The sequence below is a fragment of the Borostomias antarcticus genome (genome assembly GCF_949987555.1).
Source record: "Borostomias antarcticus genome assembly, chromosome: 12".
NCBI lineage: Eukaryota > Metazoa > Chordata > Actinopteri > Stomiiformes > Stomiidae > Borostomias > Borostomias antarcticus.
In genome coordinates this window covers 22977748-23004678 of record NC_140245.1, presented here as the reverse complement: position 1 = coordinate 23004678, position 26931 = coordinate 22977748, and the positions used below count along the sequence as shown (strand labels likewise).

Genomic DNA, 26931 nt, shown 5'->3' with positions numbered 1-26931 from the left:
GTGTGTGTGTGTGTGTGTGTGTGTGTGTGTGTGTGTGTGTGTGTGTGTGTGTGTGCGTGTGTGTGTGTGTGTGTGGATGTGTCTTTCTTCATACAGTATACATCTAACTCCAATCAATTCAAAACAATCAATTCAATACAGGAACAGTTCAAGTTGCTATCAATATAGAAAAATCCATCCAGCACTTTGAAGCAACACCCCGTGTCATTATGCAGAATCCACACAACGTTTTCACCTAATCCCTTCCAGACACCCAGCTGTCTGTGACAGTAATGAATTGTTGTTTGTATTTGTGTCTTGGTTTAATTGATGAAATGAGATCCCGGCTCAGTCAAAGCTGGTTCACACAGACCAGACATCCAGACAGTGGAGACAGTGGGGCCGCCCTTCCCGTGTAGGTTTCAGGCCTGGAACACCCCGCGGACCCCAGAGAGTTCTGGGTAATTTGGGCGAGGGCATCTGGTTCCTTGGTTGCGGGCCCTCGTTCCCCTCTTAGTCAGCACTCCCTCTTCATATTCCCATTATTCAAAACCTGGCGTTTCAGATAAACAATGAGCCTAATGAGTGTGGAAAACAATGGACCCCAGTGAAAATGCTATGAGAGAGAGAACGAGAGAGAGAGAGAGGGGGGGGGGGGGGAGGGAGAGGGAGAGAGAGAGGGGGGGAGAGGGAGAGAGAGGAAGAGAGAGAGAGAGGGAGAGAAGGGGAGAGAGAGGGAGAGAGAGACAGAGAGAGAGAGAGAAGTAAGTAAGTAAACCTTTATTTATAAAGCACATTTCACACGACAGCAGTCGACCAAAGTGCTGAACAGTAGCAAAAATAATAGTTGATACAAATACAAAACAGGGGAATATGCAACAATACAAACATTAAAAACAGACACAGCTTATGGTCAGGGTGAATGAAATGCCAGGGAGAAAAGGTGAGTTTTCAAGGAGGATTTGAAAATCTCAAGGGTCTGCGCTGATCTAATATCAGGGAGAGAGAGGGAGAGAGAGAGAGAGAGAGAGAGAGAGAGAGGGAGAGAGAGAGGGAGAGAGAGAGGGAGAGAGAGGGAGAGAGTTTATTTGTTCAGGCTCAGTGTTTGTGAGGCCATGCAAAGCCTAGCAGAAGTTGAGTTTCGATAAAGTTTTTCTGTCACAATACACATCTGAACAGAGAGTAGGTCATTTTTATCTTCTTTGCTGATATATTTGTGCGTAATGGTACAGATAAAGGTTATGGAACACTTTTTTCAACGTAATTCTTTTGTTTCCAGCAGTGATTTTCCATATAAAATAGAGATGAGCACACTTTCTCTCCTAAAGCCTCAGTGTGATATAAATGGGAGGGGTGGTTCAGTAGATTGCTATAATTATCAAGCAATGCTTTGCTCATTTAGCACAGTCAGACCTCCTTGGAAAATGCAGGGACCAATTTGCTAACGGCAGCCATGGACAACAAGAGCCCTTACTGCCAACGGTAGGCTTTTAGTAGTGAGCAGGTACAGTGAACGCTATATGAGCAATTGTGTGTGTTTGAGAAAGAGAGAGAGAGAGAGAGGGAGAGAGAGGGGGGGGGGGGGGAGGGAGGGAGAGAGACAGGATGAGGGTAAAAGAAGACAGAGAGAGAAAAACTGAGGGAGATTAAGAGAGATTGGCCGTGCACTTTGGAAAATGAATGGTGACACACATGCTAGGCCATACAGTATATAACACAAGAGAAAACTCTTCTTTACTTAATCAAAACAACCCAACTGCACTTTGATTGATATTTTATATTGATATTTTATTAATATGATTTATGAAAATGATTAAAAACAGAGATATCTGTTTTTGCAAACAAACAATTGTAAAAATGAATGAATTAGGCCTACTTAAATCCACAACATTAAATACTGTGCATGAAAACGAAATAGATTGTAAAACCAGGTTAACCATGATGTGCATTATGGTCACATATATGTCACCACTCTAGATAGAGACAATAGTTTGGAACAAAACTTTTCACTCAAGCCACCCCCCTCTGAGAAGTTAATACATTACAGGTAATGATGGTGGTGAATTCGCTGCCTTGGTCTCTGTTGGAAACACTTGGCACAAAGTATGACGTCTCTTTGTTGTGGTTGAGAGGGAGAATAATAAGAGGCAATTTACAGACTTTCAAGAGTGAGTGATCTGTCTTCAATCAGAGAGAAATTATAGCTCCAAGAGGCCTATAATCAAAGCCATTACACCTTCATGCTAGACGACATAAAGGAGATACTTCACACAGAACTGGTGCAGGTAAATCAACGATTACTACAGGCATAATAATAACAATGGGTAATTTGAATTGCTGCTGTAAAATGCTAAGCAATAATACTTTTCAGGTTACAGAGGCCGCCAGCTCTGTCTCCATGGAGCCACTGGGTTTCAGAAGGGGCATGGCAGAGATCTTGAGCGAAGGCTTGGATGTGGAGGTGATGACCGACCGCTCCCAATCGATTCAGAAGATCATGAGGGAGGATTTTCCAGAGGTCCAACGTGAGTTTGACATCTGGCATACGGCCAAAGGTATGTTTTTATATCTCTCCCTGCAGAAACACAAATACAGTCATCCACAGTGCTCGAGCCCTCCACCATTCACACAGAGTAGGACGAGTCTCTCTCACTGGCCCTGTTCAGAGTAGGGCCGGTCTCTCTCACTGGCCCTGTTCCCAGTAGGACCAGTCTCTCTCTCTGGCCCTGTTCACAGTAGGACCGGTCTCTCTCACTGGCCCTGTTCAGAGTAGGACCGGTCTCTCTCTCTGGCCCTGTTCAGAGTAGGACTGGTCTCTCTCACTGGCCCTGTTCAGAGTAGGACCGGTCTCTCTCACTGGCCCTGTTCACAGTAGGACCGGTCTCTCTCTCTGGCCCTGTTCAGAGTAGGACTGGTCTCTCTCACTGGCCCTGTTCACAGTAGGACTGGTCTCTCTCTCTGGCCCTGTTCAGAGTTGGACCAGTCTCTCTCTCAGGCCCTGTTCAGAGTAGGACTGGTCTCTCTCTCAGGCCCTGTTCAGAGTAGGCGGATGTTGTTGTTTGACTGAACTTGTGGCCCAATTTTGTGCGTGGCTGTAAGCCGTTATCACTCCCTCCCTCCGTTACTCCGGACAATGTTGGCCTGCATTTCTCTGTTGGCACCACAAGAGGCAGTAGTCCCAGCACACCAAAATCAAGAAGGACACCAAAATCAAGTAGAGTAGTGGTGAGAGCATTGGACTCCCACCCGGGAGACCGGGGTTCAAGACCCGGTGGGGATGACTTTATGGGACTATACCCCAAACCTCCACATGTTCATCCTTTCACTCCAACCTTTACCCCTTGCCTTATAAGTCAGATCCTGTCCCAACCCCAACCCATATTCTAACCCCAACCCTTATTCTAGCCCCAACCCACACTAGGGACTGGAGGAAGGACACCAAAACCAACCCCCCCCCCCCCCCACACACACACACACACAGGTCCAAATCTATACAATTGACGTCAAACACGTCATTTGACATCATTTATAGAGTTTTTTATTTTTTTGAAAGTGAGAAAAATAGCCCCAGGAAACACTGAGGGAAGATAAACCACATTAATTGTAACATACAGGACATTTTGTAATGATACAAGGCTTAATGCTAATCGGTGAAGTGCACCTTTAAGAATCCTTCCTTGCAGTGAGGACTTGTGCCGGGCAAAGCACCGGAATATACTGTAGATGGTCTTTATGAACACAGTGATCAGCTTCCTGTGACAGCTGAATCTCCCCCGTCGCTACAAGGCGGATGCTACCTGCACTGCTAAGCGTTGGCCCATCCCGGCCCACTTTATCCCTTCAGAACAGAACCACTATCTGCCCATTAACTGACAGGGGAGAGCAGAGAACACAAGTCCAAACTGACGGTGGCTTACTGTTCTGAAGTTGAAGAGGCTCCTGCGCCGCCATTTTCACAGTGGTTAATACTTCATAATGAAGAAGATGAAGTACTGAGCCCTGCAGAGAAGAACTTAAGAGCTTTTTCCTCAGACAAAAGAACACATCCAACTGAGTAAGTGAGGGGTCGTGTTTTCCAGCGGGAGGGTGGAAGTTATGTGTTTCTTTGTTTCTTTTCAGGCCTGGTCTACGTAAGCACTGTCAAACAACTCTCGCTTGATTTGACAAGGTGGAGCTCTGTCTTCTGAATCAAAAGAAGGGAAGAAAAAAAGCGAGTTAAGTTAGTAAAACTGTTCCTGAATAGCTGTTAACCAAAGTGAATAGGCATCCGTTTCATTCCACATTCACAAGGACAAAGGACTATGTATTTTCACAGGCCTACGGTTGAGCTGCTTAACCTCTTCAGTCAGTGACCAATGGTTGACCTCCTGTCAGAGTGAAGAGCCGAGTAGGCCAATAGGCTACTCTAATCTAGAGTAAACAATACTCTAATCTAGAAGAGTAAACAATACTCTAATCTAGAGTACAGTATCCTAAACAATACTTTAATCTAGAGGAGTAAACAATACTCTAATCAAGAGAATCAGAATCAGAATTTGTTTTATTGCCACTGTAGTTTTTCAACATAGGCTACTATAAATGTTAGCTGTGTGTAGAGGAGTAACAGTACTGTAAAATCTAGAGTATCTCGTAAACAAGGTTACTCTGAACTAGAAGAGTGAACAACATGCGCCATTGGCTCATGAATATTTTTGTTTTTTGTCTTTCTTTGTGTTACTTTGTTGCCTTTTGATGTTGTAACAGTGCAATTCCCCCAGGAATCAAGGAAGTAGACTACTAGCCTTCTACTACTAAGAGGCCTACTGTGAAGCCTGTGCTGGCTCTGTTTGATCTTCAACCTTTTTAGAGTTAGATCATGCTGAACGGTCACAACCACAAAGGATCCCTAGGTCTTTTGATCAAATCTGAGAAGCCTCATCCATTCGTTTGTGCGGTCATTGCAGGTATCAGGATACATTTCCTCACTCGTACCTGGGTTGGAGTTACTGGGCTCTGGGCCCACTACAACGTGAGACATTTATGGACAGTGCTCTTGGTCAACCATGTGCAAATGCAGAGGGAAATATCGCCATCCAGTGGGTGTTCTTGGCCATTGCAGATTCATAGCCTACTGCACATCTGGGTAGCGATCTGCCGGTGTAGGCCATGGTGTAGTCTCATTAGCCTACATCCTCAGATGACCCCAGTCTGGTTATTCCGATTGACGTTTCCTCTGGATGGGCTACATGGGCCTGATAGCCCTATAATGCCTAGGGTGTTCTGATAGACATTTCCTTTAGATGTAGCCTAGGCCAAGTTTCAGTAGGCTCACTGGCTCTGTCAGCACAGCTCGTACCCTGCGTGGATCAGAGTTCTTCTTTTTACATCTGCCATTACCCTGTTCCTCGTTGGATCATGAAGAAACACATTGTTCTTCTCGCAAAGTAGGCTATGCTAGTCTAACACCATCCAGACTAGGATAGGTCTATAGCAGAGTGCAAATAAACTCACAGTTAGAGCTGTGACTTAAGAATGATGCAAAATAACATTTCTCAAATCTAAATTAATGTAATTTAACGTCATGTAGGCTTTTCTAATCAAAGTTATGATATTGTCCAAGGAAGGAGTAGGCTAGCCTATGCTTGCTTCACTGGACGCCAATAGGTCTGAGGGTGGTCAATTATAAAGTTAACCGAGGACCATAGAAGCTCTATGTTGACTTGCCAGTGATCATGCTTAGCTGTTACATGGTTTGGAATTAAATAATTTCCTATTTGTATATAATTCTCAACACAAGTCTGAAAGGTTATAGTGTATAACAATACTCCAGCTAGTTACGTAGCTAAACGTGCTGGTCGTCCCGCCATTAGGCCCGTGACCGCCCATCGTGGCGGGAGATTGGTCCATAGGAATGTGCCATTTCTCTAAATCCCAGGTAGAGGTAAATGTTAAATAGTTTATTTTTGAACGGTTGTTCGTGGAAAGATTACAGAACATAAGAATACACCACAAATACATGCAGCATTGTAACATTTCGATAGTTAGGGTCGACATTTCACAGTTAGGGTTAGGGTTAGTATCTTTGTTGGACTGGTCGGAGAGGCGCGAGGTCATTGATGTGAAGTTGGTCCCCGCCTCAGCGGAGAGACACGACAGACAGGTGGCAGCTAGGAGAGACACGACAGACAGGTGGCAGCTAGGAGAGACCCGACAGACAGGTGGCAGCTAGGAGAGACACGACAGACAGGTGGCAGCTAGGAGAGACACGACAGACAGGTGGCAGCTAGGAGAGACACGACAGACAGGTGGCAGCTAGGAGAGACACGACAGACAGGTGGCAGCTAGGAGAGACACGACAGACAGGTGGCAGCTAGGAGAGACACGACAGACAGGTGGCAGCTAGGGCCAGGGGTGGCATGTCTGTGGGCTCGGTTTGTAACGTCCTAACTTAGTTACATTGTAAGACTAAAACTACTCAGCAACCTTACTTATTTCTATTGGATCTAATACCTCAACGCCCTTTTCTCCTCGCCGGGTACTAAAGACAAGCCTGTCATACAACAGCTAGCTACGTAGCTAAACGTGCTGGTCCCGCCATTAGGCCCGTGACTGCCCAATGGCGGGATATTGGTCCAGAGGAATGTGCCATTTCTCTAAATCCCAGGTAGCGGTAAATGTTAAATAGTTTATTTTTGAACGGTTGTTCGTGGAAATATTACAGAACATAAGAATACATCACAAATACATGCAGCATTGTAACATTTCGATAGTTAGGGTCGACATTTCACAGTTAGGGTTAGGGTTAGTATCTTTTTTGGACTGGTCGGAGAGGCGCGAGGAGTCATTGATGTGAAGTTGGTCACCCTCAGCGGAGAGACAAGTCAGGAGAGACCACAGGTGGCAGCCAGGGCCAGGGGTGATCTAGGCATGTCTGTGGGGTCGGTTTGTAACGTCCTAACGTTAGTTACATTGTAAGACTACAACTACTTGGCTTACTTATTTGGATTGGATCTAAAACCTCAACGCCCTTTTCTCCTCGCGTGTACTAAAGACCTGTCAACGATGGAGGAGGAAATATCCGTAAGTCTCAATTGAGAAGTGTGTCTGATCGTGATGCTGGTTCTGGTATCATCTAACGGTTGGTTAATTAATTGGTAATCATTAGCTATTTGTTGATTTTCCTAATACTCTAGCTAACTTTAGCGACTGGTTGTGTACAAATTAATTCAAAAGAAGGTAGTCTAACGCATGAGACAACATTAATTCCTTTAGGTGAATCTAACTTTAGTTAGTTACCCTGCTAACACATTAGCTAATGTTAGCATGTTTTGCTCTTTGATCTCAATTTTGTCAGCAACCCTAGCTTAGCTGGCTAAGCAGCTTCAAATCATGCCATAGGAGATTGATCAATGTAAGCTAGAAAGCTACATGCAGTTTCTAAAAGTTTGCATTCGGGTGCCAAAGGTCATCAAATTGTTTTGGCTGTGCAGTCGGTTCTAGACTAAATAAAGTGAATCAGCAAAGAGGGAGTCATTCCTTCAAAGAGCAGGTGTGCCTCTAGACGTCTTATTTAGAGGTTACAAAGATCAACTGTACCAAGATCAACTGTAACGTAAACAAATGTTCATTAAAGAATGTCTTAGCTCTGATAGATGTCACTGTACATCAGATTAGACTGATATCAGGTGGGTGCTGTCCTTACTACTTATGTCCACTACCTGTGCTTCAAGTTGACATGCACCCAGACCCAGACCAGCACTCCATCTCCCTCCCCGGACCCTGAGTCTCCAGACCCCATCAAGAAGACCACCCCACCCCATCACCCCCCACGCTTTGGAACTGTCATCCCCAATCGCATCTTTGTGGGAGGCATTGACTTAAAGGTGAGGGAGTTTGGTGCTTCTTTTTCTTCTTCTTTTTTTTTTTTTTTAACAATGTGTTACTACAACAGGACTATCTGGTGTGTGTATACCATGTGTTCACTTGCGTGCGTGTGTGTGTGGTGTGTGTTTGTGTGCGCATGTAGACCAATGAGAACGACCTCAGGCGTTTCTTCTCCAAGCTTGGAGCAGTGAAGGAGGTGAAGATTGTGATTGACCGTGGCGGGGTATCAAAAGGGTGAGTTTAGCTGGCGGTGTACTACCTATGATATTACAGATGTGAGTTTAGGCCAAGCTGTTGATAGCATGCCCATGGCTCGATTATTAATGATGTCTGGATAATTAAGTATATTGTGTTGATAGCATGCCCATGGCTTGATTATTAATGATGTCTGGATAATTAAGTATATCGTGTTGATAGCATGCCCATGGCTCGATTATTAATGATGTCTGGATAATTGAGTATATTGTGTTGATAGCATGCCCATGGCTCGATTATTAATGATGTCTGGATAATTAAGTATATTGTGTTGATAGCATGCCCATGGCTCGATTATTAATGATGTCTGGATAATTAAGTATATTGTGTTGATAGCATGCCCATGGGTCGATTATTAATGATGTCTGGATAATTGAGTATATTGTGTTGATAGCATGCCCATGGCTCGATTATTAATGATGTCTGGATAATTAAGTATATCGATAATTTTCCACAAAAGTGTGAAAGTAGGCCACAGGCCAGTCACTGTCTTGCGTTTGTGTCCACCCGATAGGTATGGTTTTGTTACCTTTGAGACCCAAGAGGATGCGCAGAAAGTCCTTCTTGAGGTAAGTGTCGGCGATCCCAGCTGAATAGAGTGCCAGATGCAGGTATCCAGTCTGTAAGTGACCCACTTCCCTTCCCCAGGCTGATCGGCTCTGCTTCAGAGACAAACGGCTGAACATCGGCCAGGCCATCCGGAAGCAACAAGGGATGCACCGTAAGTGTGAGGAAGCCGCTGTTCACTGGTAGTTGAAACCCTAAAGACATGGTAGCATTATGATACCCCTTTGTCTTCAGTCATAACGCAGTCTCATTAAAAAATAACATTACATTACATTACAGTCATTTAGCAGACGCTTTTATCCAAAGCGACTAACAATAATTGCATTTAATGTAGGAAAAGCCAGTGTACTACTACTTGCCAGAACAGAAGTGCATCTTCTTTCTAAAACAAGTGACTAAATATAATCTAGTGCTGAAGGCAAAGTGCAAGAATAGCAATCTAAAATACAGTGCAATACAATACAATAAAATACAACAAATAAGTGCATGCATTTACCTTGACTGTCCTGGCTTTGTTGGTGTAGGATGCAGGGGAGGATCGGTGGAAAAAATTGCCGACATTCACACCTCTCTCCTGTTGTTTTCGCAGCCAATAGTTTCTCTCCGTCCTGCCGTAGCCCCGTGATGGCGGTGTCCACTCCGTGTAACACCATGTACCTGACCACCTCTACTGGCTACCCCTACACCTACCACAACGGAGTGGCCTACTTCCACACCCCGGACCTGAGCCCCCTGGCTCCATACTGGCCTGTAAGTCCTGGTCCCCCAGCCACTGTGTGTGTGTGTATGTCTGTGTGTGTTTGTGCGTGCCGGGGCCCGTGTTATACCTCCGGTCAGTCCTTGAGTCTCTAACCCCGTTCAATCATCTCTCCAGTCTCACCATCGGTCAGTGTCCAACTCCCCAGTGATGATGACCCACCCTCCTCAACATGTCTACCAGCAACCAGCCTACCATCACCACCAGGTTCGACTCTGACCCCCTGTCCTTCACCCAGTCACTATATGCACCTCTAACGCACAATTATATGAGACCGAGAGACATCTGTAGACACCGCCGAGAAGCCTCACACTACTTATTGCTTGGTAGTGAATTCCTCTCTGCTGTGTGTGTGTGTGTGTGTGTTGTACCTCAGGCTCCCACCCAGTGTGTTCCTGGCCATCTTCAGTGGAATGTCTCCCAGGTAAACCCAAGTACTGAGTTTTGCCTGGATTTCATAAGCGAAGTAGGGTGTAAGGTGCATTTTGTAAGTGTGTGTGTGTGCGTGTGTGTTTTCAGTCTCCAGTCCCCTCCAGCCCAGTAATGTACATGCAGCAGCCCTCTGAACATCTGTACCAGGCCATGGAGCCGCCCCCGGGCCCAGACCTGCCCCTCGTAGAGGCCACCATCCCAGAGGTACCCAGGAGCCCCACACACACTCCAGAGTCCTTCAGTCACTCCTGGTCTAGAAGCATATTAAGTGGCCCACTCGGCTTTCAAAACCGAACCTTTGTTTGGTGACACAGCTTAGTGGAAACGAAGTCCCTAGCATGATGGTGTATTTATTGTATGGACTTTGTCATTGCAGCAGTTCATGGAGCACGTGGTTCAACCGACCTACCATCAAATGTACGCCCAAAACGCCGGGGGGTTTCCCCCAGTCATCATGCAGCAAGACCCAGGGAAGGTAGGGCATGTCCTCGTCTCATACGGTTCATAGATATGGTAGGAAAACCTACACGCCGAGACAAACGTCAGAGTTTGTCGGCGTAGAGTGATGCTCTGCTCAGATTGGTCATGTTCCTCCCCAGGAGAGGTTCCACGCCACGAGGCGGAGTTTTCCCCCTTCCCCCGTCGGCCTGAAACACAGGTACGGCGGCAGCCCCCACTACGCCCACCTGCGCAAGGACTACCGCCAGGACATCACAGACCCCTCCCCCCAGCCCGCCACCGAGTCCCCTAACTAGCCCGCCCACCCACACCCCCACCTTGACTAGAATATCCAAGGGGGACAGAACAACACACTACTCTCTCCTCCCATTGGTCGTCCTAATCCGTCCGTCCGCACATCGCACCCCCACATCTAACATCCACGTGGCGTTGTTATTATTCTACATCTAAACAACTATGTTCTCCTAAGATGTTAATTTAATTCTTATCTAATATAAGATTTGTGCTATCTCATCTAATAGCTGTATCGTTTCAGTGGTCAACAGCAGTGTTGGCTCTATGACGTACATGTGAGTGTTTGTTTCATCCGTCTCGGACTCATCCGTCCCTTATTATGCTGTTCTCTGGTCATGGCGCCCCGGTCCGTATTCCTCATCCCCGGTCCATATTCCTCATCCCCAGTCCATATTCCTCATCCCCGGTCCGTATTCCTCATCCCTGGTCCATATTTCTCATCCCTTGTCCATATTCCTCATCCCTGGTCCGTATTCCTCATCCCTGGTCCATATTCCTCATCCCTGGTCCGTATTCCTCATTCCTGGTCCATATTCCTCATCTCACAAAGAATGTTTACTTCGCAACGGCATGGAAGCAAAAAACGTTTAAATGTGTGTACAGTAAGTGGCTGCCAAACCCCCAAAACTAAGATACACGCCTAAGATAATTTCCCATTATTATGTACTGTAATGACTACTGTCATGTCAACTAAATTATTTCAGCATTTAATTGACCATAGCAAGGATGGAAAATATGCAATCGGATTCCTTCCGATGTCTGGGTTTTTTGCGTGCGTCATCTTTTCTCAAACTGAAACAGTGAGTGGTCTGATCCTCGCTGAGGGAGGGTGACGCCATCTTAGTTATACCGGAACGTTTACTACTTTGACCACAAACAGAACAGAATGGACCTTAGTATGAGACATGGTCCTAACACCTGCAGACTCTGTTACTGTTACCTCGTCAGACTTTGTGCCAAAACTGGGACTGACGAGATGTGAAGTCGTCTCTCTCCATGTCTGCATCATCAACTGCGGTCGTCTCCTGGTTTCCACGCTGTCCCTGGATCCTGTGCTTCCAGAGCTCCATCCACACTCAGTTCTGCAACCGCAGCCTTTTAGAACAGGGTTTTGTGCTTATTTTAAAGGGGCACAGTCACGCTTGTTTCAGTATGATTTGGATTAAACTATTGAATTCTGCGTGTAGGTGTTTTTAAAGTCACCCGTCTTTGACGCCGTTGCCTGTACGTGGGAAATACTGAGGCAGAATCGCAGCAAAACTTCAAAGATTTTGCCGCAGTATTTCCCATGTATAGGGAACGGCTACACAGAATTTATTTCACATAAATATTAATATTAAATAATTGAACAGAATTAAACTGAAACAAGCATGACTGTGCCCCTTTAAAACTGATCAGATTAAATGTTGAAAACCTGAACTTCCAAGTTCTGGAGGTGCTGTTGAAGCAACTGTTTCTACAATTTTCTAATTGGATGGAACATTGAATTCATTAATTGAATTATTTTTGGAAGTTGTAAGTGCATACAGCTCCCTCTAAAAACTGATGGGGAAATTTAGCGCAGTCCACTGGAATCTAATTTGTTAACTCTACAGTAGATGGCTCTCAAAGACGGCAGAGAATTGTACAACATCCTGTCTTTAGCGTCAGTGCTGTTTGTATTTTGATATGGCCACTTTTTATTCTTTTTTTATTCATGCATTGTTTACTCTCAAAGCATATAGAATGTATGTGTATAAAAGAAGCAAGTTTATGATTGGGTATTTTAATAGAGCTTATGCATATTCATATGCATATATTCATAATAGCTCAACACTTTTATACATGTAAATAGCATCACTGGAAATGTAAGATTTTCTACAGTACATTGTTTTGTAGGTTGCACTTGATTGCCACCTCCATTTTCTCATAAAATTATTCTTTTAAGTGAATGATGAGAAAAACTAACGGCCCTAATGTTTAATTTTCTATCCTAACAGAATAGTGAATCTTAAATGTCAGAAATGTATTTTTGTGGCACCTGTGTAGTTCAGTGTGAGGTTGCTCAAACAGTAATAAGAGGTTTGTGGGTTTGAGTTTTGCCACCTGTGCCTCACATTGTCTTGTTCTTCCCTTAAAAAAAAAGATATAGTCCAAAATGTTTTAATGAATACTTTTCCAGAGTGAATGCTATTTTGCAGAAGTAATTGTGGTAAAATGTATAGTTTATATTTAAAATCATAGTGAAAGTAACTCAATCACTATGAGTGTGTCAACAAGTTTTTTCCTACTCAAGATCGGCAAAATTCAGTTGGACATTTTCTTTTTTTTTATTCATGTAACAGAATAAGATATTTGCTATCAGATAAGATATTTTACTATATAATAGTTTGTTCATGACGTTTTACTAGGCTACGTTTGGCTCAGCCCGTTTTAACAACATTACAGTGTTGTCAGTTCTTTTTCATTAGCTTATAATATTTGGCCTTGGCTTTGTGCTTCAGTTTTAAGTTGTTATTCTAATTTTAATCATACATAGTCCATTAAAAACATCAAGATGTGTTTTGTGTGAATAAATCTCAGGGTCAAATACGTTTTTTGCAAAGATCTTAAAAGAATGTGTTTTGTTAGGTATTGAATGTTCAGTATTGAATGCTCAGTACGTAGTACAAAGTTCTCATCTCTGCACCAGACTGATGTCCAGTAACATGGATGCTCTTCTGCCCAGTAGGTGTTGTTCTTACTCAAATATTACGTGTTTTGTAATCCTACTTTTAAGAAATAAAGTGTTACTGTCTGTTCAGTGTTGGCTACATGCAATTTTTTCCATCGCAAAATTAGGAATAAATGGGAAAGATGGTACACTCAACAAATGTTTGTAAATATATCTGACATTTTTATTTATAAAATGTGAATGGATATCCACCAGGGACAGAAATGACAACACTGTAGTTACATTGCCTTTGTGTTGTTTGAGTAAAAATAGTTTATAATTCGACATGGATGTGAAAATTGAACAAGACCGACTCTTTCTTTGAAAATCCGAAACAGTGCCAAGCTGTCATAAATCATTTAATGACTTAATTGAAAATAATAAATTACTCTTAAAACAAAAGAAACAACAAATAAGCTGCTTTCTGAATGGTATATGAAAATAGATCACCTGTGCTCCATAAAGACAGCCAGGAAAGAGGCCCTGTCGTTAAGAAGCTCGGGTCCAGTGAGCCAACGTGCCTTCAGCAGGTCAGAAACCGCTTGCTTCTACTCACCACACTCTTGTAGATCTGAAAGGGTTGGATCGGTGTATAAAAGATGTCGTTCGCTCTGCCTTGACCCTTCATTTAGATTCACACGATGTAGGGATGGGGCTGAAGGGTTGTTTCTGGACAGAGCGATAGCAGGCTTAAAATAAACAGTACTGTAACTTGTAATGCAGTTCCAGTTATCCATCTGGGTAACAAGGGGGATTCATCCCTTCTGTAATCTTATGACATTGGGTTGTAAACACATGGTAGATTAACCTGCATTGGATGTGGCTCTACAAGGCCCCAGTTCCTGACTCCAAGATTCTAGAATAAAATGGAGCATATCTGACAACAGAAAGGCAAGGTTAAGCTTGTGGCTAGGTGAAGACCTCACAGTACGTCAACAGAGTACACAGTTAATGTCTGTGTATTCATAACATAGTTACACCACAACAGTGCCGTCTCTGAAACATTCAGGTTAGATTGGGGCGCCATCATGTTAACACAGCAAGGAGAGTTTTCTAACGCTAGCATAGGTGATTTTAGTGTGCTTTTTCTCTTGGGTCTGTGGATAAGGTAATAGTTTGTGTGTGTGTGTATTGGGTTTGTGCACGTCACAGTGTGTGTGTGTGTGTCCTTGTGGGTTTGGGCAGGTGTAGCAGGTTGTCAGGCTTCGTCCTCTCCCTCTCCCTCGGCCTCGTTCTGGGTCTCGTCCTCCATGATGGGCACTATCAGGTTGTCCTTGGACATCAGGTTGTATTTCATCACGAAGCGCGTGAATCGATGGCACAGGAATGTCTCGTTCTATCCAAGGCAAAAGCATTCCGTTACATTTTCATCTTTACATCTTTTAACTGCTAAAAGCTTTCTTTCAGTTAAAGTTGAAAATCGGACATTTGGTCTCATAATGAAAGTACACATTTCCACCATATCTATAGTTCCCAGAGCTACCAAGTAATACATTGTAAGACACTGAAACCATATTAAAACGCGTAAAAATAAAGAGGTAAAAGGGCCGAATCTTGCCTGCTCACCTCATACTTGTCGAAGATTTGGCGGTGGTGGAAGTAGGCGTGGGAGAATATCCTGTAGATCCGCCTGCAGACCGAACCCAGTTTGGCGACAGACGACTCCTTGATGCTCACCCTGCAACCCGAAGAGGAGCACAGGAACAAGAGATCAAACCCAAACTAGCCTTGATCAGATCACCCGAGGGGGTGTGCGGCGCAGACCTGGGTTCAAGTACTATTTGAAATAGTGGCGATTACTTTTCTGTGCTCGTTTGTTTTCGCCTGGCACGTTAGAACCAATAAGCGAGGCTGACCGCTGACCGTCCTTACCGGCTGGGGAAGTACTTGTTACTGTTGAGGAGGCACGCCGCTCCATCCAGAGTGTGTCGGGTGTAATCGATGGCGGGGCACTAGGACAAGAGACCAGGGAGAACGCAGGGGTTCAAACGCGATCTGAAGGGAGAAGGTAGCGGTGTGGTCAGACGGAGAGAGGACCTACCTCTTTGGGCGTCTTGTGAGCAGCACAGAGAAAGATCCACTGCTCTGTGGCAGTCATCTGAGTGCAGGTGTCTGGGTGGCACTCTCCCTACGGAAAACCAACAACACAGGCTGAAGATCAAGAGATGGATATATACATAGTTTATTAATCCCCTTGGGGAAATTCTATGTATCTAATAGCTCACGGCACAGCACAACATAGAACAACACAGCAATACACAACAAGACAGACGGCAAATTCAATCAATCGATATGTCATAAAATGTGAGCCTATGATAAAAAAGTGAGTAAAGTGCATAAGTGAGTAATAAACTAATAAAAGTGTCAGTAGTAAATTTAACACAAAAGGGGGGGGGGGAGCTCAGGTCAGAGGCAGTGTATATCCCCAATGTGCCGCAGTTATATATCCCTAATGTGCCCCAGGTTATGAATTTATATGTATGCTCTATGAGTAATAGAATTCTCAGCTTCTACAATATAGATGAAAATTTGGAAGATGACAGAAAACGCGTCATATCATGGAGCATACCTGTAACTTCACAGCGAGTCCATTCAGTTCAAGACAAAACTGCCTGAAAAAGAACAAGACGACGCTGGCTTGACAATGCATGGGATCATTGGAAGAGAGGTTAAAGAAAAGTTTCCAGTATCCTAAAGCTAGCACATTGACAATAGTTAACTACATTAGTCATTTAGAAGATTATTTTATCCAAAGCGACGTACAATAATTGCATTTAATGTAGGAAGTCAGTGTGCTACTACTCGCCAGAACTCACAAGAGCATCTCCTTTCTAAACAAGTGATCTAGTAATCTAGTGCTTAAGCCAAAGTGCAGAGTAGCAAAATAAGAATAGAATATGTGTTTAAGAGGGAGGATCCTGGTAGTACGTCTTGAAGAGGTGAGTTTTGAGCCTGCGACGAAAGATGGGCAGGGCCTGCTGTCCTGACGTCAGTGGGCAGTTCACAACTAGCAATGGGTCATCCAGTTCCAATTCATCCCAGCAACACAGCTGCACGCCATTTCTGCTCTGGACTAGTGGATGTCTGTCCATCCCTCACCTGAGGTGTTCATACTTCCACACCCCCTCGTCCTGCCCTTCAGGGGGCTCCAGGATCTTCTCAATGTTGGAGCAGTCTGACCTGATGTTCTGCTGGATGTACTGGTGAAAACAAGAAACATGGCTTTAAAATGTACTCACACCTCTTCACTTTTTCCACTCTTTGTTATGTTACAGCCTTATTGTCTAGGTTGGTAGGTTGGGCGAAAAATAATTTAAGCCATTTTGGAATAAGGTTTGAACAACAAAATGTCGACAAAGTGAAGGGGTGTGAGTGCTTTCTGGATGCACTGCAACTATTTGAAAGAAGCAGGTAGCAAGTGATGGGTAGTTATTTACCAACTCAAAAAAGAACACATTTACTCGCAGTAACATAACAAGACTAGTATGGCTGCTTGGTCTTCATCAATTGACCAAATGTCTCGTTTCCAGCAAATGACTGACGTTGCAGTTGTTTCAAACTTTCCCATGAGTGAAATGTGAATCTCACCTGCTGCACAGCCAGCGTGCTGTCCATCTCCTCGAACGATTCATCCGGCCAGTTGTAGAAATCCTGGGGACCAAAGTCAGACAGAGTATTGTGACCCTTAACTCGCGTATAGGGTCAGGGAAGAATTTTTACAGCTCACTTATCTGGCCCCCGGGTGATTACTGTTTTTTTGCTTCCCTCTGGAATATGTAGGGGTGGGACGTCTGCCCACCTCCCTTGTTCTCTGTAAAGCGCATTGTGTTGCCTCTGGGTATGAAATGCGCTATACAAATAAAGCTTTGATTGATTGATTGATTGATAGAGTTGGTTAGCTAGTGCTAGTCTGTTAACATATCAGCTTCAAACCTGTGGCTAGCTGCTAGACTACTAGAATAGACTGAGATGTTTCTACATCTTGATTGCTGTCTGGGGGGATGTAAATCAAAGCTAAGTTAGCTCACGTTAGCAAGCTAGCTAGGGGCAACTGAGCTCAGCTGTCACTGACAGCTGTAGCCTACTAACGTGACTTGACTAGGGTTAGCTAGCCGACAGCTAGCTAGCAAGAAGTGGCTGGCTAGTGCTAATTAGCAAGCAGTGTGGAAAACAGTGAGCTAGGCAGCTGTATACATGGCTAGCTGGCTGACTGAGCTACACTTGACAGACGCTCGCTATCTCTTTCTTGATCATGTTAGACTCTAAGTTGTGAAGGTGTCTAGCTAACGTTAACGTATGCTATTAATGGTGCGTTCGTTTATAACTGGGAGGTGGCAAATTGCGACTTGCTACTAGGAATGATTAAATAAAACACCGCATGAACTCGCACTTCCTCGTCGCAAATTCGGATATGTTTCTCAGCCCCCAGTTGCTCGAATGCACTAGATATAACTAGATAACTGTGATATAATGGTATATAGATATAACTAGGTAACTGTGATATAATGGTATATAGATATAACTAGGTAACTGTGATATAATGGTATATAGATATAACTAGGTAACTGTGATATAATGGTATATAGATATAACTAGGTAACTGTGATATAATGGTATATAGATATAACTAGGTAACTGTGATATAATGGTATATAGATATAACTAGGTAACTGTGATATAATGGATATATAGATATAACTAGGTAACTGTGATATAATGGTATATAGATATAACTAGGTAACTGTGATATAATGGTATATAGATATAACTAGGTAACTGTGATATAATGGTATATAGATATAACTAGGTAACTGTGATATAATGGTATATAGATATAACTAGGTAACTGTGATATAATGGTATATAGCTGAATGCACACAGGTCGGAGGTAGGTATTTTGCCACTTGCGACTTGCCACCTCCGACCACAAACGAACGCACTCTAACTAGACAGCCAAAGCAGCCCTCTCGTCTGGGAGGTTGGCTGAGAGACACGGCCAGCTGTCGCCAACGTTAGCAGCTGTTTAGCAACACTCGCATAGCTAGCTAGCTACACGAAACCCACAACCTTTTGTATCAACTTCTTAATTCACTATACCGCAGTTCTGAAAATACAATACCTGAGCTTTAGTCCCCGGCCGATTCCTCCTCAGAGCAGCTGTGCCCTCCGCCATGACCATCTCGCCTGGAACCCGGATGTCACTGTCCTGCGTGACGCACAGAGAGCACCGTCTTAAAGGGGCAGACCATAAAATATAGATGACATAGGTTTGCGTTCATTTATGGAGAAGCAGCCAGACCCTATTGGGGCATTTATGGTGTGGTGAGGCATTTACTGAATGTAAAGATAAATAAATGAGCATGATAATAAATAACCCATGCATAAAAAAAACCTGGCCCAATATTTCATGAAGTAAGCAATATTCCATCTGTAAGCAATAATATACAGATGGAGGAATGGGAAAGATCTCAGACACACAGACAGACAGTCTGAGTTTAACTCAATATTCCCACAACTACAAACACTGATACTAATCTAGGGAACATGCAGTTTTCCCATTGTAACTCCAGGCTTCATCATAGCTCCAGTGTCCTTGTGTGGTTTGAATAGGGAACATTGTTTGGAAACCAAACCATTGTTTGGAACCAAATGACATGTTACTGCTGTTCCTCAAGGTTTCTATGAGGCAGTTGATGATATACAATAAACACACGTTAAAAGGCAGATTGCTCCCTTATCACAATATTTTTCTCTATATAGGCTATCCTATAATCTAACATGTATCCATGTCTTTTCTACAATAACTTTGAGCCAGATGAGACTGCTGATATTCTGTTGACTTTAAACATAGCTCACGAGGAAGGCCTATGGATATGTGTTCAGGACCTCTCCCTCCATGCAAAAATATTTGATTTCTGCTGTTTAGTTTTGGAAAAATTCCATTACAAAGTCTTACTGTACACAGATCAGAAATGTCTATTTCTCATCTTTGACAGTCCATAAAATCAGAATTAAACATAGGTCATGAGGAGACCTATGGATATGTGTTCAGGACCTCTCCCTCTACAAATCCATTCAAAAAATATTAGATTTCTGCTGTTTAATTTTGGAGAAATTTCATTACAAAGTCTTACTGCACACAGATCAGAAATGTCTATTTCTCATCTTTGACAGTCCATAAAATCTGAATTAAGCATTCCAAACATACAAACATATATCCCTTTATTGTCGATCACAGGATCAAATGTCTTTTGGTAGACAGCGCAGTATAAAAGAGAGGTGGGTCAATAATGTGCAGTGCTGGGAGATTTGCACTGATGAATCAGGGTTTTTGTCTGTGTGGATGGGATCAAGACCATGGCAGCTTCACAAAAGACCTGGATATCCCTGCTCATTAACATCACAAAGCGTCTGCTCCAGCGACCTTTGATTGAGGTTTATAAAACAGGCGCAGGTCTCTCTGCCATGGACATAACAGGAAACTGACCCATCTCTGTACACAATGACCAAGGTAAGAAAGAAAGAGAAGTTCTAAATGGACAAGGCCATCATGTAACTAACTTCTCTAATGATGGTTTACAGACAGGAAAATGGACATATATACTGTTGTAGTTTTTTTAAGTGAATGAACAGTGTTGTTTTGTGGTCAAGTATAGAATAGACAAGAGTCAGATTACAAATGCAACTGTTTGAATCTGAGGGAAATATCATACAATATATTATTATGGAGACATGCAGTTATGTAATTATGTACTGTAGCCTATATGCATGTCCTGCTTGCATATGAACATTTTAACATTCATGTTCAAACTCTTTACATTGAAGGATAGACAGGATGCTGTGACACTAATACGCGTTTTATCCCTTGGGCCCGGGTTTTAGATCACTTTCTTCGAGGATAAGAACTTCCAGGGTCGCTCCTATGAGTGCGACACCGACTGCCCCGATATGCACCCTCACTTCAGCCGCTGTAACTCCGTCAGGGTGGAGAGCGGCTGCTGGGTTCTGTACGAGAGACCCAACTACAGCGGGTACCAGTACGTTCTGACCCGGGGGGAGTACCCGGAGTACCAGCGCTGGATGGGATACAACGACACCATCCTCTCCTGCCGCACTTTCTCTTATGTGAGTAGCAGGGAGATGATGAATGAAACGTGATGTCTATACAAATGGTTCAAGATCACAACAATGATCTTGTTTGAATATGTTGTGCAGTCTACGTTTGTTTCAGTTGCCTCTGCGCATGACATTGATCTCTGCTTGGATGCCATGTGTGTTGTGCAGCGTGCATGGCAATGTTATTTTGGTGTTCAAACCACTGAAACTTGGCAACTTTAAAGTCTGGATAAACATTAAGCCTAGCTCTAAATTTAGGACTTGTTGTCCCCCACCAAAAAGTGAAAATAGGCAATTCAGATGAATGGATTGAAAAATATGCCTCCATCCTCTCTAACGAGCACCAAACCGATGTCTGTGCTTAATATGCCCAGAAACGGTAACTCTTGTGAAGTGGCCATTTGAAACGCCATTATGAAACAAAACAGTCATTTTGAAGCGACCTTTCCTCAGAATTCAGAGCTAAGAACCAGAAAAATCAATGGTATGAAATCGGACAGGAGGAGAGGATACAGGAGGTGAGGAGATAAGATAGGAGGTGAGGAGACAGGAGGTGAGGAGATAAGACAGGAGGAGAGGAAGGAGACAAGAGGACAGGAGACAGGAGAGGATAGGAGAGAAGACAGGACTTGAAATGGTTTGATTCTCTTTTGTTGGTTCGGGGTGTGGACTGGTTGCAGGGGTTCATAAAAGACAGACCTTTGGAGGGGGGGGGGATTGTGCACCTTTAGGATTTGTATTTGAGTTCCCCTATTACATCATTGGATTCTCATAGGGGGTTGTGTGCATTAGGTACAATTATCATTAGTTATAGTCGTTATATTCACAACATAGATCAATCGATCAATCAATCAATGTTAAGTGGCAAATAATTTGTGGATCCGAAAAAAAAGAGAAGTATAGAAATGAGTAATAAGGACGAATATTGATATATTGGGAGGAGTGTTGATTGTTAAATATGTAAATATAGAAAGATAATGTAAACATTGAGCGTGTAATGCTAATCAAATGAAAGAAGGGGGTAGGGATTAATAAGCTTATGCTTCTCTCTACTCCTTCAACATGTAACAAGTGCTATTTGCTTTGTTTCTTTGTAATTATTTAGTTTATATTAAGTTTATTTATTTGAGATATTCTGTTTATTGTCAAATTCATGATTATTATTTATGTTATTTATCTCATCTAAAAGTTGCCATGTTCAAAAAATAAACTTTTTCATTCATTCATTCATTCATTTTTATATGAACTACTTTAATCACTGATATTTTATTCACTACCTACTTTGGAATGAATGCTTACATTATAGATCAAACCAAAAATATGATGGGCCTGTATGCCGGCTCTATAGATAAATCTAAACTAGAAAAGCAATTCTCAAACTCAAGTTGATGCCTCTTCTGTCACGCCACCTATGGGCTGGTCATGACGCCTCTCTGATACCCACTATATTGTAACTCTTAGCTCAGATAACGTCAGTTCACTTCCTGGATGTGTATTTTCCCATAAAACCCGTGTTTTCCCTCCCACCCAACCAGACCAGCGGAGGACCCTACCGCTTAAGAATCTACGACCGCGCTGACTTCCAGGGCCAGACGATGGAGTTCAGCGACGACTGTGAGTCCGTCCAGGATCGCTTCCGCAGCCGCGACATCTACTCCGCCAACGTCATGGACGGCTACTGGACCTTCTACGAGCACCCCAACTACAGGGGGCGCCAGTACTTCATGAGGCCCGGGGAGTACAGGAAGTTCAACGACTGGGGAGCCACCTGCGCCACCACCGGCTCTTTCCGTAGGATCACTGACTTTTAGGAACCAAATTCTCTCGACTCTCTAATCAATAAAATCACCCCTTAAATGGTCCCTGGTGTTGGAAATTCATTTCCCATGATTCATATCCAGTGCCTCATAGTAAATGCATCTTTGGTTTCACACAAAAGCATCTTGTTTGTTGTCAGAAAGAACAAGTTAATGATCTAAGGATGGTTCTAGCTCACAAGCAGCACCTGCCCCAGTGAGTTACCAACCAGGAAGAGGTCACAGGCTAAACCTCACTGGACAGGGAGAGGAAAACTGAGACCGGGGAGGTTTGAGCCCCAGGATCGGCTCCATCACAAGAATCACTGATTTCAACTAGAAATGCTTGATATTTTCTCAGTCATTTCTCCCAAAAAATTAAAAATAATTAATAGCATGTGTCTTTTTTCATGTTACAAGGTGGAGGAGACCTGTTAAGTAGTGTGAGCCTTTTGATTCAAATAGACAGAGAGGTGCAATTGGTGTCTATCGTGATTCAAAACTTGAGCGCAAGATTACATTTTACAATGACTAACTACTTAACTTGAAACTGAAAATATGCCGATAAGCACAATTTAAAGTAACGCAAAATGTATCACCTGATCTATTCCCACATATTCCCACATATATATTTCCCTATTATAGAATTGGTCCAAGTCATTTGTGCATTCTGTAACATTTGATACAATTCTGCTGATTAAAGAAACTACTGATCCCATAAAACAATAATATGTATAAAGCTTTGTTGAATTTAATTTAATGAGATGTTTCTCAATCAAATTGTATAGCTCAAGTTCAAATTTCAATTGAATACACACAATACCAGTTCTCTAATTACATAAGATATTGTACTCTTAGTATCAGTGTCAAATGTAAAATCTTGTAAACCAATTTTTCCGAATTACAAGTCAAAAACAAATGGTTTGCAACATCGTATTCCACTGTTCCCTTTCTATATGTAAAGTAAAACGCAGTAGATTATGTTTTCATGACTTTATTCCAAATTGATTCACCTTGCAATTGACACATTTGAGTTCATCTCTTAATCACATAGTGACCCGTCTGATGGAGGCCATCCTGGCGCTCATGCTGCTCCACTCGTTGAACCTCCGGTACTCCCCCGGCCTCATCAGGTACTGGCGCCCCCTGTAGTTGGGGTGCTCATAAAAGATCCAGAAGCCTTCCATGACGTTGCAGGAGTAAATGTCATTATGGTGGAAGCGGTCAGAGAGGGAGGGGCAGTCGTCGGTCAGCTCCATCATCTGACCTCCGAACTCGGAGTGCTCAAACATCCGGATTCTGTAGTTGCCTTGGTGCTGTGGGTAACGGAACAAACGGTTTGGTGTCTGAGAGTGTGGCTAGCTCAGTGAATTCAACGACTGATGTCATCAACTAAATATGGAGAGGCAAACTACATCCTCTTGGTCCCGTTGCTCGGTTAATCGTTATGGGTTAATCAAGAATCCTGGTCTTTGTGAGATGTTGGCCCTGTTCCTCACCATGGGAATCATGTTCATGTTATTGATCACCTGTTTCTTACCATGGGAATCATGTTCATGTTATTGATCACCTGTTTCTCACCATGGGAATCATGTTCATGTTGTTGATCACCTGTTTCTTACCATGGGGATCATGTTCATGTTGTTGATCACCTGTTTCTTACCATGGGGATCATGTTCATGTTGTTGATCACCTGTTTCTTACCATGGGGATCATGTTCATGTTGTTGATCACCTGTTTCTTACCATGGGGATCATGTTCATGTTGTTGATCACCTGTTTCTTACCATGGGGATCATGTTCATGTTGTTGATCACCTGTTCCTCACCATGGGGATCATGTTCATGTTGTTGATCACCTGTCTCTTACCATGGGGATCATGCGGCAGGACCTGACACAGTCGTTGAAGCCCATCCAGCGTTGGTAGTCAGGATACTCCCCCTCCCTCAGGAAGTACTGGTAGCCCATGAAGTGGGGGCGTTCGTAGAGCATCCATCCTCCACTCTGCACTTTGCAGGAGTTACAGCGGTGAAAATAGGAGTACAGGTCGGAACATTCTCCGTCACACTCATACGAGCGTCCCTGGAAGTTCTTGTCCTCGTAGAAGATGATCTAAAGACAGATCGGTCAAGGTTTGGGGATTGTATGATTTGGTTGTTGCTGTTTTTTTTTCCAGAGGTCAGACAAATTGAAAGAGAAAGGGGGGTTGTAGCTATAACATATGGCTAACAAGGGCTCAAATAATCAGTATTTACTGTTGATTTGCTTGAAAAATCTGTGGAGACTGTATGTAGATGCACAAAAGCATAGCAAAACAATCAGCCTTACCTTCCCCATTGTGTTGGCTGGCTTTGGACACATCGTGGCTGTGCATGCTTTATTTATAACCCATGAGCAACCTGCAGTATTGTTATGGTAATAGTAGGCCATGCCTGGCAGCTTTGTTGAAGAACAATGTATTTCCAGTTTTGCAGTCACCAAAGCAAATCAGCTTTTTCTATTTTAAGGCCTCACTGTAAATGTGTGTGGACCAAGGTCTAATAATTGTGAATTGTATTAAGGACTCATCATAATCAAACTAGAGTAGCAAGATGTGGATGTTGTTTTAGGTAAATTGGTTGATTTCAATGAATAATGTTTGTAAGGATATGTGAAGGGGATCCCTTGATGTAAATAGATGAGAATAAGTAATGTCTGGGTTGTAGCCACAATTGGTTCACTTACTCCAGACAAATGTACTCATTGTAAGTCACTTTGGAAAAAAGTGTCAGCTACATGACTTCAATGAAATAAATATGTCTTTTCAAAGTACAGGGTACATTATTTGGAGTATTTGTTTATTCATTTTTCACAGTTCAGCACTGACATTTTAATGTAAACCCAGGGACAAGTCTACTACACTACAGTAGGCATCACATTGTGCAAATACAGGTCCACATAGACAAATACTGGTTATACTTATTTTTAAGGATCCATCTAACAGAATCCTACATTTCACATACAGTACAAAAAAAGGGCCATATAAGACACAAAACAACACTTTTACATGAATTTGCATTCCTTTCCCATCTAAATAAGTGTTAAAATGCAATATCTATACATACGTGGGGTATAACCCTGCAAGCCCATTACTAAGCAGAATATGATGTTTGCAGCACAACAGTCTGAGAGGATAAGATGTCCTTTTCAATCATGGTGAAGAAGATTTGTGATCCTATAGACTCCAGTGATCCTATAGACTCCACTGTATAGCTTTAGAGAAGAACCTAGGTTTTCTTTGTAGTATCTATACAGCACATTGTGAAACCCTGACATACTCCGCCACTGTTATGGTTCCACATCGAGTGCTGCTGTTGACCTTTTTATACTGTGCATATTTACAGTTCAACCACCATTCACTGCATTGTTCTCAGAGTTGCCGGTTCTTTTGTGTGCGCCCAACCCCTTCTATTGTGGGATATTCTATGGGGTTACACTTCTCGAATGTTTTAATGCTGTTACAGTATGTGTCTACCAGTGTAACAAAGCAAATATGTTTCTGTTTTGTTTTTCAAAACAGAAAGTGTAACTAGTGTAACTAGTGCTGCATATATTTTCTTTGATGTGATTAATGTGAGTGTAATTTTGACAGCACTTTTATAAGTTGTCAGACAGTGTGTGCTGTTTAATTTGCTGTATCTCAGTGGTATTACCCTGAAGTCAGAAGTTGTTGCATGATTGATTTGGATTTGCTCCCAAATGTAATGGTCTCTAAGTTAGCCCATGCTACATCCCTCAACCGAGTTTCGTGAAAATCGCTAGTTTTTGCGTAATCCTGCTAAATAACGAACAAGCGCACACACGCACAAACGCACCAAAAACATAGGCCTCTGCCACAGCAGTCACTGAGGTGGAGCCAATTACCAATAATGATATTAAAGAGTACGTAGATAAGCTAGGCTGTTCTCACACATGCATGAGTGTATGTAGTTTGTTATGTATTCATAAACTTTATTCAAATGAGTGAGTTCAACTGACTGAGTTCAACTCACAACTAGAGTGACCGAGGAGGAAGCCATTGCGAACACGGGGAGAACATGCAAACTCTGCACAGAAAGGCCCGGAGACCTTCTTGCTGTGAGGCTACAGTACTAGGTACTAAACCAGCTGCCACACGAGAGCAATTTTGGGGTTCAGTGTCTTGCTCAAGGACACTTCAGCACGGGAGCGAACCGGATATCTTGAGATCGCTAACAGGTATTGTCGCTCTACCTCCCGAGCTACGTGCCGCCCTGTACAAATACATATCATTAAATCCTTGAATCCTTGCATAAGAGCCTAAAGAGAGAGACTGTAAGTCTTCAAACCACTGCTGGTTACTGGATCTCACATTTTCAAAATGGCTGAGGCAAATCCCACTAGAAGATATGCATCATTAATTATCTGCCAGGGACAATTATTTAACATCTCTTGCTTTGAAACCATCAGGACATCATAGGTCTTAAGTGGACATTTTTATGAATGGAAATTTTGTGCAATACTAATCCATATATTCATAAATGAAAATTGTTTTTAAGGCAATTAAATGACTAAGGCAATAACAACTGATTCTTTCTGGGATATGATGTTGATTCTTATGTAGGCAACTTCTGATAAATAAACAAAATGCTGTAAATAAATCCTGTAAATAAATCAAAATGTCATGTTTTTATGTACAAGGCTTTATTAAAAAGCTACTGTGAA

At 42.8% G+C, this 26931-nt stretch overlaps 4 protein-coding genes across 4 annotated transcripts; 2 read left to right on the top strand and 2 right to left on the bottom strand.

Moving 5' to 3' along the window:
* Positions 1 to 2404: 2404 nt before the first annotated feature.
* Positions 2405 to 10608, top strand: LOC311315813 (protein boule-like; the record flags this gene model as incomplete). Its single annotated transcript, XM_084446511.1, has 12 exons — positions 2405 to 2504; positions 4099 to 4109; positions 7704 to 7841; positions 7985 to 8076; positions 8612 to 8666; positions 8746 to 8818; positions 9254 to 9414; positions 9539 to 9628; positions 9798 to 9845; positions 9941 to 10057; positions 10230 to 10328; positions 10453 to 10608. The coding sequence occupies 12 exons, from the start codon at positions 2405 to 2407 to the stop codon at positions 10606 to 10608; spliced, it is 1140 nt and encodes a 379-aa protein (XP_084302637.1).
* A 2878-nt stretch (positions 10609 to 13486) lies between these two features.
* Positions 13487 to 18489, bottom strand: LOC311316499 (MOB-like protein phocein). Its single transcript, XM_084447363.1, has 8 exons — positions 18418 to 18489; positions 16887 to 16949; positions 16398 to 16498; positions 15868 to 15910; positions 15340 to 15426; positions 15171 to 15250; positions 14865 to 14976; positions 13487 to 14634 (listed from the first exon to the last, which is right to left on the bottom strand). The coding sequence occupies exons 1-8, from the start codon at positions 18475 to 18477 to the stop codon at positions 14497 to 14499; spliced, it is 684 nt and encodes a 227-aa protein (XP_084303489.1). The 5' UTR covers positions 18478 to 18489; the 3' UTR covers positions 13487 to 14496.
* A 1311-nt stretch (positions 18490 to 19800) lies between these two features.
* LOC311315812 (gamma-crystallin M2-like) lies at positions 19801 to 22225 on the top strand (the record flags this gene model as incomplete). Its single annotated transcript, XM_084446510.1, has 3 exons — positions 19801 to 19809; positions 20181 to 20423; positions 21950 to 22225. The coding sequence occupies 3 exons, from the start codon at positions 19801 to 19803 to the stop codon at positions 22223 to 22225; spliced, it is 528 nt and encodes a 175-aa protein (XP_084302636.1).
* A 1031-nt stretch (positions 22226 to 23256) lies between these two features.
* LOC311315811 (gamma-crystallin S-1-like) lies at positions 23257 to 24570 on the bottom strand (the record flags this gene model as incomplete). The annotated part of the gene is made up of 3 exons (XM_084446509.1): positions 23257 to 23526; positions 24079 to 24321; positions 24538 to 24570. The coding sequence occupies 3 exons, from the start codon at positions 24568 to 24570 to the stop codon at positions 23257 to 23259; spliced, it is 546 nt and encodes a 181-aa protein (XP_084302635.1).
* Positions 24571 to 26931: the final 2361 nt, after the last annotated feature.

Excerpts from the sequence above, each read along its gene's own strand:
- LOC311316499 (XM_084447363.1), bottom strand. The coding sequence starts at position 18,477 with ATGGTCATGGCGGAGGGCACAGCTGCTCTGAGGAGGAATCGGCCGGGG. Across the intron at positions 16,950-18,417 it reads GGCCGGGGACTAAAGCTCAG|GATTTCTACAACTGGCCGGA; the intron begins GTATTGTATTTT and ends TTTGGTCCCCAG. Across the intron at positions 15,427-15,867 it reads GACTCGCTGTGAAGTTACAG|GGAGAGTGCCACCCAGACAC; the intron begins GTATGCTCCATG and ends GGTTTTCCGTAG.